General features: G+C 53.7%; 1 protein-coding gene across 1 annotated transcript; it reads right to left on the bottom strand.

Moving 5' to 3' along the window:
• Positions 1 to 545: 545 nt before the first annotated feature.
• ABHD17A (abhydrolase domain containing 17A, depalmitoylase) lies at positions 546 to 10,390 on the bottom strand. The gene is made up of 5 exons (XM_081178000.1): positions 10,077 to 10,390; positions 7,794 to 8,351; positions 5,050 to 5,244; positions 3,665 to 3,844; positions 546 to 1,714 (listed from the first exon to the last, which is right to left on the bottom strand). Exons 2-5 carry the CDS (start codon positions 8,108 to 8,110, stop codon positions 1,489 to 1,491), a joined length of 918 nt encoding a protein of 305 aa, XP_081034126.1. The 5' UTR covers positions 8,111 to 8,351; positions 10,077 to 10,390; the 3' UTR covers positions 546 to 1,488.
• Positions 10,391 to 11,523: the final 1,133 nt, after the last annotated feature.

The raw sequence follows: 11,523 nt of genomic DNA on the forward strand, positions 1-11,523 counted from the left end.
TGAGATCCAGCGCCGAGGGTCTTCTGGCAGTTCCCTCCCTGCGAGAAGTGAGGTTACAGGGAACCTGGCAGAGGGCCTTTTCGGTGGTGGCGCCCTCCCATCAGATCTCAAGGAAATTAACAACTATCTGGCTTTTAGAAGACATCTGAAGGCAGCCCTGTTTAGGGAAGTTTTTAATGGTTGATGTTTTAATATGTTTCTGTATATGCTGGAAGCCGCACAGATTGCCTGGGGAAACCCAGCCAGATGGACAGAGTACGAAGAATAAAATTATCGTTATTAACAGTGTACGGCAGAAGTTGTGCACGTAAAGGCACGGTTCTCTTGCAGGTGAGTTTCTTAGCAACATCTTGCAAGCAACAGGCAAGCGACTCTCCTGGACCCAATCCATCGCAGAAGATGTAGCGAAGCGTCTTTTGAGATGGTGCAGATCTTACAGGAGAGAGGAATGTGGTATTTTTTCCAGGTACCCCAACACACCCAGTTCCAGCCGTGCCCCTGAACCCCGCAAGACACACCCAACAACATTTCTCTGGAGACAAATCTGGGTCTTCCAAACTTTTATTCCTCTTTGTTTTCAAAAACGAACGGGTGGGAGGCTTCCTCCAAACTCCCTCCTCTCTCCCCCCCCCCGAAAACACACACATGAAAAAGATTCCCTGTGTTACTTGGAATTAAATGAATTCTGGCTCAAACACATGGGGGGTATCCGGATACGGCGGGGATATTCAAACAATAGGATCCGGGAGTTTGTGGACGGAACAGGCAAGCTGCCTCTTTGATTCCCACCAACCCGCTTAATCCTGGCCTGCGTAGATCAGACAGCTTGCACTCCACAAGCAGAGTCTTCGCTCCGGCGTATCCTGGCGAAAACTACATCCGCCGCAGCGCAGGAGAATCTGTAACGGAGGTCCTCCGGCCTCTAGGTGGCGCTGTGCGACGGGCGGCGGAGGCAGAGCGGACCGTTTCGGCCGTCATGCATTTTGGCGCCCCACCCCACCCTGTGTCCTAGGGGCCGAGCCAGGGTTCTGCCGCCCCACCTTCCCCCTTCCCCCAAGGCTTATTGCTATCTCTGGGACGCGCCGAGAGTTACGAAAAGAAGGATTCGAGAAAATGGGATGTCGTGGTGGCAGCGTAGTCTCGATGGAGGCGTCGTCGACGTATTTTTTTGTAAAAAAAAAGGACAGCGATGTGCGGAAACGGCTAGTCTGCTGGCGCAGAGAGGGGCGGCTCGGCGCATTGGCGGGGCGGGAGGCGTCGATGTCAGAGATGGCAGCGGGGGGAGAGCGAGTGGCTCCCGGTGTCGGAGGAAATGCCCCCGAGAGAGACGCAAGACTGGCGCCCCTCTGTAACGGAGGACTCCTCTCCCGCTTCGGTGGGCAGGGGACTGGTGCCCGTAACAGCGCCCTAAAGCCGCGAGCCCCTCACCATCCTCCGAACCGAGGTGCCGCGGCCGGAGGAGAGGGCGAGAAACGAGACGGGCGGTTGTCAGTTGTTCTGGTTGGCCAGGTCGTGTGAAATGAACTTGCGCAGGCGCTCCAGGTACTGGCTGTACAGTTCGATGTCGTTGTGGCCGGCGCCCTCGACCCACAGCGGCTCGACGGCCTTCGGGCAGCGCTCGTACAGGGCCAAGCCGTGGGAGAAGTCAATGACCTCGTCCTCCGTGCCGTGGATGAAGAGGACCGGGGAGGTGATCCGGGAGACTTTGTCGATGCTGCGGAAGAGGAAAAGAACATGAGTTATTGGCCTGCTTCGCCCCGTAACATTAACCATGGTTTATTTAAACCACGGTGGAGGTTTTGTGAACCATGGTTATTTAAACCATGGTGGCGAGGTGTTTTTTTTAAACCATGGTGTCAGGGCTGCCTCAGGTCTCAGCTCACAAAAGACCAACGCCAAGCTCTTCTTATATACAAGGATGTTTATTGCAGTTCATTATTGCTTCCACAACCGAGGCGCGCAGCCCCGCGTCTCTTAGCCTAGACGTTTTAAGTCCCCTCTGAATCGGTCCCGCCCCTGCACCAACTTAAGAGGCTTGTGCTAGACCACCTCTTCCTGTCTTTCCTTTTCCGCAGGGTCTTTCTGCCCCCCTGGGTTCCTTCCCTCCTGCTCTCTCCTGAAGCGGATTCCTCAGATGCCTGTTCCCCCCTCCTTCGTGCTTTGGGGCCAGGCTCCTCCTCCGGGCTCTCTCCATTTCCGCGCGCCTCCACATTTGAACTTGGCGCGTGTTCGTTACCCCTGACCTTCCTCTTGACACTTACACTACTCCCTGTACTACTCTCCGCCTCTTCCGGCAGGACGTTCTGCCCCAATCTCCTTCCCCTGTCTCCTTCCTGCTCTGCTCCGTGTGTCACACTGGGAACTCCACTCTCTTCACTTCGTTCCTGCTGGGAAGCCGGCCCCGATCTCCCACTCCCACTCGGGGTTTCCCTGCTGCTTCCCTGCTCCTGGCAGGTCCCCCCTGTGACCCCCCTTGGCCTGACTAGGGGCGCCCCCTTCTGGGAATCCTCCGATTCACTTGAGAGACTCATGGAAGACCTCAAGTCATTGTCATCCTCTTCCTCACAGTCCTGGGATTCTTCCCCATCGCTCTCCGTCTCCCCCCTCACCTGTGCCTCTGTCCCTGAACCCCTGACACATGGTTATTTAAATAACCATGGTTATTTAAACCATGGTGGGTTATTTTAAACCATGCCTTTTAACAACAACAACAACCATGGTTTTTAAATCATATGGGTTTTTTAAACCATGGCTTTTTAAACCACAGTTTTCTTAAACTGAGTTCCAGATGAAACAAGGCCCTGATTATTACTATTTTTTAAATCTTTCCCCCCACGAACCTGCCCAGGTTTTGTGATCTTCAGAGGAGGCCACTGAAACTCCCGCCAGCTACACAGGCAAACTTGGTGAGATTGCTGGACAGGGCCTTCTCAGTGTTGGCTCCGCCCAGACTTTGCAGCTCCCTCCCTAGAGAAGCCAAACTGGCTCCCTCCTTGTCATCCTTCCACCCAGCAGGCTTTCGGGTACTGGCTCCTTTTAAAGAGTGCTCTTTTTACTATTCCTATTTCAACACATCTGGTTTTTTGTTTTTTACGCTTTTAAAAATTCTATTAAAGTTTAATGACATTTTAACCATTTTCAGGACGCAGGTGGCACTGTGGGGTAAACCACACAGCCTAGGACTTGCCGATCAGAAGTTCGGCGGTTCGAATCCCCGCAATGACGGGGTGAGCTCCCGTTGCTCGATCCCTGCTTCTGCTAACCTAGCAGTTCGAAAGCACATCAAAGTGCAAGTAGATAAATAGGTACCGCTCCGGTGGGAAGGTAAACGGCGTTTCCGTGCGCTGCTCTGGTTCGCCAGAAGCGGCTTAGTCCTGCTGGCCACATGACCCGGAAACTGTACACCGGCTCCCTCGGCCAATAAAGCGAGATGAGCGCCACAACCCCAGAGTCGGCCACGACTGGACCTAACGGTCAGGGGTCCCTTTACCTTTAACCATTTTCAACCTAGCTCTGTTGTTCTAATTTGCTTCATCTTGGTCTGGACTGCGAGGGTGATGTGTGGTGACGGACAGGCCCCATGGCCCGCCCTCCTTCCTAATTTGGCAGCAGATGGAAGCACCCAACCCAAAATGCCACACACAGACCCACTCGGCAGCCTTACTTGGGGAAAGCGTCGAAACAGTAGGTCTTCTTGGTTTCCGGGAAGGCGACACGCATCCCCGAAGTGAGCGGCGAGTGCAGGATCACAGCCGCACACTCGTAGCGAGACGCCAGATCGACAGTGGGCACCGTCCCAATGCTCTGTCCGTACAAGATGATGTTCTCGGGACTGATCCCGTATCTGGAAGGTAGGCAGGGAAGGAGGGAGAGAGAGAGAGCAAAGCCAACTTCAGTTTCAACAATAATAATTATAATTATGGATGGCGGCTAACGGATTGAGGTTAAATCCTGACAAGACAGAAGTTCTGTTCTTGGGGGACAGGGGGAGGGCAGGTGTGGAGGACTCCCTGGTCCTGAATGGGGTAACTGTGCCCCCAAAGGACCAGGTGTGCAGCCTGGGAGTCATTCTGGACTCCCAGCTGTCCATGGAGGCACAGGTCAGTTCTGTGACCAGGGCAGCTCCACCTGGTACGCAGGATGAGACCCTTCCTGCCCGCAGACTGTATGACCAGAGTGGTGCATGCTCTAGTTATCTCCCGCTTGGACTACTGCCATGTGCTCTACGTGGGGCTGCCTTTGAAGGTGACCCGGAAACTACAACTAATCCAGAATGTGGCAGCCAGACTGGGGACTGGGATCAGCCGCCGAGACCACATAAGACCAGTCCTGAAAGACCTACATTGGCTCCCAGGACGTTTCCGAGCACAATTCAAAGTGCTGGTGCTGACCTTGAAAGCCCTAAACGGCCTCGGTCCAGTAGACCTGAAGGAGCATCTCCACCCCCATTGTTCAACCCGGACACTGAGGTCCAGCTCCGAGGGCCTTCTGGCGGATTCCTCCCTGCGAGAAGTGAGATTACAGGGAACCACGCAGAGGGCCTTCTCGGTGGTGGCCCCCCCTATGGAAAGCCCTCCCTTCAGATGCCAAGGAGATAAAGAACTGCACAACTTTAAGAAGACATCTTAAGGCAACCCTGAATCTGGAAGTTTTTAATTTTTGATGTTTTAACATATGCTGTAAGCCACCAGATGGACAGGCTATAATAATAATAATATACAGAAACATAATAAAACATCAAAACATTAAAAGCTTCCCTAAACAGGGCTGCCTTCAGATGTCTTCTAAAAGTGAGATTGTTATTTATTTCCTTAACATCTGATGGGAAATGCCCGCTACAGTGGTACCTATTTATCTACTTGCACCGGTGTGCTTTCAAACTGCTAGGTTGGCAGGAGCTGGGGCAGAGCAATGGGAGCTCACCCCGGCATGGGGATTCGAACTGCTGACCTTCCGATCGGCAAGCCCAAGAGGCTCGGTGGCTTAGACCACTGAAGAATGGCGAGCGAACAACTGACTTAAACAGGGCACCCTCGCTCCCACGCTCACCGGGTGCGCAGTGCCTGCCATGCGGCGTCGACGTCGGCGTACAGATTCTTCTCGGAGGGCTTCCCCGTGCTGACGCCGTACCCCGAGTAGTCGTAGGAGAAGATGTTGCAGTTGATGCGAGTGCCCAGGCTGATGTAGAAGCTGCACATCTGTCCCAGGTCCACAGCGTTGCCATGCGAGAACAGGACCGTGAACCTGCAAGGGAAGCCATGTTCAAATATATAAAAGGATGTCACATAGAGGAGGGAGAAAGGTTGTTTTCTGCTGCTCCAGAGAAGCGGACACGGAGCAATGGATCCAAACTCCAAGAAAGAAGATTCCACCTAAACATTAGGAAGAACTTCCTGACAGTAAGAGCTGTTCGACAGTGGGATTTGCTGCCAAGGAGTGTGGTGGAGTCTCCTCCTTTGGAGGTCTTTAAGCAGAGGCTTGACAACCATATGTCAGGAGTGCTCTGATGGTGTTTCCTGCTTGGCAGGGGGTTGGACTCGATGGCCCTTGTGGTCTCTTCCAACTCTAGGATTCTATGATTCTATGAAGGAGAGATGGAAAGGAATGTCTTTCATGTGCACGGCCGGATTTCGGTTTGATGTGGCCCTCAGCTCCTGAAGGTCATGGGGCCCTTTCTATGTCCAGCTGTCCTTTGTCAACAACAAATGGTCGCTGTTTTTTGTGTTGAATATATGTTGTATGGTCATTTATGGACCTCATAGGTATCTCAAGCCATTTGCCCATGTTGCCGTGCAACCAGTCCATGCAGAATGTAGGCACCCTAGATATAAAAGGTAAAGGTAAAGGGACCCCTGACTATTAGGTCCAGTCGTGGCCGACTCTGGTATTGCGGCGCTCATCTCGCTTTACTGTGTGAGGGAGCCGGCGTACAGCTTCCGGGTCATGTGGCAAGCAGGACTAAGCCGCTTCTGGCGAACCAGAGCAGCGCACGGAAACGCCGTTTACCTTCCCGCCGGAGCGGGACCTATTTATCTACTTGCACTTTGATGTGCTTTCGAAATGCTAGGTTGGCAGGAGCAGGGACCGAGCAACGGGAGCTCACCCCGTCGCGGGATTCGAACCGCCGACCTTCGGATCGACAAGTCCTAGGCTCTGTGGTTTAACCCAGAGCACCACCCGCGTCCCACCCTATATATAGAAATGAGCAAAGCAGTGACATTTTAGGGAGCAGGTGGGGCCCATGACTTACATCACAGGAGCCTACACAACACAAAACGCTGTTGCTGGATGTAGGTTTTTTTTCCATTTGTTTTGTATCTTATATTTTGGAAATGTACATCCAGTTTTCCCCCTTTAAATTTTTTTGGGGGCCCCCAAGAGAATGGGGCCCTAAGCTATAACTTGTTTAGCTTATACGTAAATCCGGCACTGAGGACAGATGACAACATTTTTGAGGCGCTTTTTTCCCGCAAAAAGCAAGCTCAATAACTTTTTTTGGGGGGGGCCCACCAAAATTCCTGGCGCGGCCGCAGTAGGCGAAACGGAAAGCTCCCTATAAACTCATTTCCGCTGTAAAAATAGTGTTTCCTTCCGCTAAAAATCTACGTCCCGGAGTTTAAAATCAGCAGCTGTCCATCGACCATCACAGCCCGTCTTGTGCTTGTCACCATAAAACAGAGTTATTTTGCAGCAAGCCTAGTGATATTCAGGTCTTTTGCCAGCAAGGAGGTCTCTTATTTTTAACAGTTTGCAGCAAACCGGATGAACGGATCCTGGTATCCGTTGCAAAGAGGACAGGAAATTCCAAACCGGGGAAACGCCCTCATCCACAGCGGAAACAGCTGTGGCGCTAACATCTGTCTTATTGCTCCTTCCTGGCCGCCGCCCTCCCTTCTTCTCCCCAGCAGGCAGTCTGTGGCCGAGGCGGCAAAATCTCCACTGAGGTTACGGCAATCCCCCCATACGGCAACACTGCCTCCCTTCTGCGGCTCCCAACAGAATATTAAAAACACGACCAAACATTAAAAACTTCCCTAAACAGGGCTGCCTTCAGATGTCTTCTGAAAGTCAGAAAGTTGTTTATTTCCTTGACATCTGGCGGGAGGGCGCCACCACCGAGAAGGCCCTCTGCCTGGTTCCCTGTAACCTCACTAGGCCAGGCGGAAAGGCAGTGACGGGCCCAAAGGCACCCCCAGTGAGCTTCAGGGCCAAGAGGAGATTTGAACCCGGGTCTCTCAGTTCCCAGTAAGTCATTCTAACCCCTAAACCATACTGGCTCTCTGATTTTCCCATCAGCCACTTTGGGCAGCTTCCAGTACATATAAAAACAGAATAGAACCTCAAACATTAAAAGCTTCCCTAAACAGGGCTGCCTTCAGATGCCTTCTAAAAGTCAGAGAGTTGCTTATCTCCTTGACATCTGATGGGAGGGCGCCACCACCGAGAAGGCCCTCTGCCAGGTTCCCTGTAACCTCGCTCCCGCCAGAAGACCACGGGGGGGGGGGGGCAGGAAATAACAGAAGGGGACGTAGAGGGCCTTTTCAGTGGTGGCGCCCTTCTGATCGGCAAGCCCTAGGCTCTGTGGTTTAACCCACAGCGCCACCCGCGTCCCTTGTAACCCGAGGTACCACTGTATTATTATTATTATTATTATTATTATTATTATTAGTTGTCATTGCGGTATTGTTTTGGTCTGTCTGGTGTTGTCCGTTTCGCAATGAATAACAACAGCAGAAAGACGGAAAGGTGGCAAACAAATGAAAAGCGAAACAGGGTGGAATAAACCGTCTCACCTGGCGCCAGGTACACAACGGACGTACATGCACCCCACGCGATTCCCCCGGCTGCTCTTGGTCAGAAACACCTCGATGGTGTCCAGTTCCCGCTGGGCGTACTGGAAATCCGCTCGGTCCCCCAGGTGCAGCTTCCAGCGGGTCATGGCTCCTCCTCGGGGGGAGGCGCTGCCAGCTCCCCCCGCAACGGGATCCGGTTCGGGGACGATGGTGTACGTCGGCTCGGGGGGCAGGAAGGCCAGTTTGGCGGCGATGCGCCCGGGGCAGGGCGGGCAACAGAAAAGGCAGCAGAGTTCGCTGACCGTCAGGCCGTTCATGGTGGCCGGCGGGGCAGGAATATGGGTTTTTTTGGGGGGGGACACCCGCAGAAGTCCCGGGCCGGAGGAAAGAAGCGAAGCTAAGGGCGCTTAGGGAAATGTTTTAGCTTCCCGCCGGATGGAGGAAGCCTTTATGACATGCCCACTCCGAAGAACTATGAGAGGATTCTCCCACATTCCGGCGTACAACGGCTGTGTTCCAATGTCTCCTGGCTGAGCATCCGTTTCCCTCTGCAGAGTCCTAAAAATAAAAAGAGAGAGTGGATTAAATTTAATGATTATCTAGTTAAATTTGTTAGGGATGCGGGTGGCGCTGTGGGTTGAACCACAGGGCCTAGGACTTGCCGATCAGAAGGTCAGCGGTTCGAATCCTCGCAACTGGGTGAGCTCCCGTTGCTCGGTCCCTGCTCCTGCCAACCTGATGGTGGAGGCCAATTCTGGATCCACACATCCTTCCACAGTGGCGACATTGGTTTCCGGGCGGGAAACCAAATCTTTGAGAACCAAGGTACCACTGTACAGTGGTGCCCCACAAGACAAATGCCTCGCAAGACGGAAAACTCGCTAGACGAAAGAGTTTTCCGTTTTGGAGGTGCTTCGCAAAACGAATTTCCTATGGGCTTGCTTCGCAAGACGACAATGTCTTGCGAGTTCCTGCTGGTTTTTTTTCCTCCCCCCCTTTTTCTAAGCCGCTAAGCCGCTTATCAGCTGATCCGATCAGCAGATAAGCCGCTAAAAGCCGCTAATCCACCAATGGGCTTGCTTCACAAGACGAAAAAACCGCTAGACGAAGAGAATCACAGAACGGATTCTTTTCGTCTTGCGAGGCACCACTGTATATAGATATATTCACAGACGTTTTCCGCAGTCCAGGGCAGAGGCCGCCAAGCTGACTCCCTTAACTACAAATTCCAAATATATATATATATATATATATATATATATATATATATATATATATATATATATATATCATCGCTGCAGAGCCATCTGTGGATTGGACAAGGTTTTTTCTTTCTTTCCAGGATCCACAACCCTGTCGAACGGTGTGCTATGGAAAAACAATAATGACATCATCGGCCGCTGCCTGCTTTCTAAACACACACCGTTAAGTATTCAACTCTGCCAGATGTATCTCTGGGGGGGAGGTGGGGCACGCAACTCAGGAGGGAGGGGGGCTGACTTCAGAGTAAACAGGTAAAGGTGCAGACACCCGGACTGCTCTACTGTCTGTGTGCGCGCTCTGGAAAGGGTCAAAGTTTGCAAAACAACCCCACCCCCCAAATACGCACGCAAATGGAGAGAACGCAAACAGTTCCCAACTAGGTTCTCCTCCTCCTCGGATACCTATTGAAATCAATGGACTTCTCGGTGGGTTTACCAGCGCTGAGGCATCTGGCAGACATACCGCCTAACACCTTTGGTGCTTTGCAAAAAAAGGGGGGCGTTGAGAAGATTTAAGAAGGCGACCTCCCGGGTAAAGTCTTGAAGTCCCTGGACAGCTGCTGCCAGCCAGTTCCGGCAATACTGAGGGATTGGGGCCCACTGCAGAAGGCAGCTTCTCGGCTTAAATCTACCCTTAGCCCTGATCCTTGAGGACTGGCATCTTGTTCTTGCATCCAGGAAGGGCTGGTGGGGTGGGAAGAGGGAGCCCGTTCCTTGCCCGAAACCCCGGGGAGCCGCTGCCGGTCCGCGTCGTCAACAGCGCGCTCGGCGGAGCCGCCGGGCCGACTCGCGAGGAGGTCCCTCAAGGCAGCGCACCTCGGGGGAGAAGGGAGGCCCGAAGGCGCACGGATAATCTCCACTCCTCGGGGAGGGAGGCGCGCGGAAAGCAAAAGGAAACTCAACCCGGATCGGGCTCGCCGCCACGGACTCCCCTCCCTGCACCCCCCCCCCGCCTCTATCCGCCGCGGGATCCTAAGGACAAGTGACGCCCCCTCCGCCCCCGCCTCGCCCGGATAATCACCCTCGCCGCCGCGCGTCCCTCTCCAAGTCCCGACGGGGGTCTCTCCAAAGCGCGCTTTGGCGCACGGCAGCTGGCGTCTCTTGTGCGTCTCTCTCTTTCTCTCCCTCCTCCGTCTGGCTGGCTTCCTCCCTCCTCTCCCGGCAGCAGCTGCTCGGATCTAGCCGCCCAGCACCGGCCAGGCCCCGATCCGCCGCCTCCGGGCCCCCGCCCGGGCGCTGCAACCGGCCCCCGCCGCGCTCCGCATTACGCGCCCGGGGCCTGGAACTTGGAGACGCGGCTGGTGCTGGCTCGCTGCTCGTCTGCGCCTCCCCTTCGGCGCCTCCTGCTCCTCCTCCCGAGGAGGCGGATGTGACAGCAGCGACAGCCGCACTGGAAATGACGACGGGGCGGCAGGAGGAGCCGGAGGTGGAGCGAGGCCTCCTCCGCCCGGCACGGGAGAAAACGGTTGCCACGCTGGGAAAAGGCTTCCCGAAGCGCCGCGCCGCGCAAGAGGTGGCCCGATGCGCCTCTTTATGAGTCATTTTCTCGCGGGGAAAGCCCCCCCCCCAAGCGTTTCGCTTGCAGACGGGCATCCCCAGCAACGACTGTTTGCGTGACTCTCTGGAGAGCCGCTGCCTGTGGGCATTGCTAGGTGGACAGCTGGCCTGACTCAGTATAAATGTGCGTCTCTGTATGAGTCACTGATCTTTTCTTAGTTACTCTCCATTATCCTGGACAGGGGGCGACGGTTCATCCCAGACACTTGAAGTGTCCCTGTTTTCCAGGAACAGCCCCGGATTTACTGAAACCACCCCTGTTTCTGATTTGATCCCAGAATATCCCGCTTATCCTATTTTCTTTTGGGAAACGTTGGAGGGTATGGATTTATGCCACCCCCACCCCGAGCCAAGGAAAAAACTAACTCTAAAACCTTAAAAAGCAGAGACTTCACCTTGCCGACAAAGGTACAGACAGTGGTACCTCGGGTTAAGTACTTAATTCGTTCCGGAGGTCCGTTCTTAACCTGAAACTGTTCTTAACCTGAAGCACCACTTTAGCTAATGGGGCCTCCTGCTGCCACTGCGCCGCCGGAACACAATTTCTGTTCTTATCCTGAAGCAAAGTTCTTAACCTGAAGCACTTTCTGGGTTAGCGGAGTCTATGTAACCCGAGGTACCACTGTATAGTCAAAGCTCTGGTTTTCCCAGTAGTGATGTACAGAAGCGAGAGCTGGACCATCAAGAAGGCTGATCGCCGAAGAATGGATGCTTTTGAATTCTGGTGCTGGAGGAGACTCTTGAGAGTCCCACGGACTGCAAGAAGATCCAACCTCTCCATTCTGAAGGAAATCAGCCCTGAGTGCTCACTGGAAGGACAGATCCTGAAACTGAGACTCCAAGACTTTGGCCACCTCAGGAGAAGAGAAGACTCCCTGGAAAAGACCCTGATGTTGGGAAAGATGGAGGGT

Source organism: Podarcis bocagei (assembly GCF_964188305.1).
Source record: "Podarcis bocagei genome assembly, chromosome: 18".
NCBI classification, from domain to species: Eukaryota; Metazoa; Chordata; class Lepidosauria; order Squamata; family Lacertidae; genus Podarcis; species Podarcis bocagei.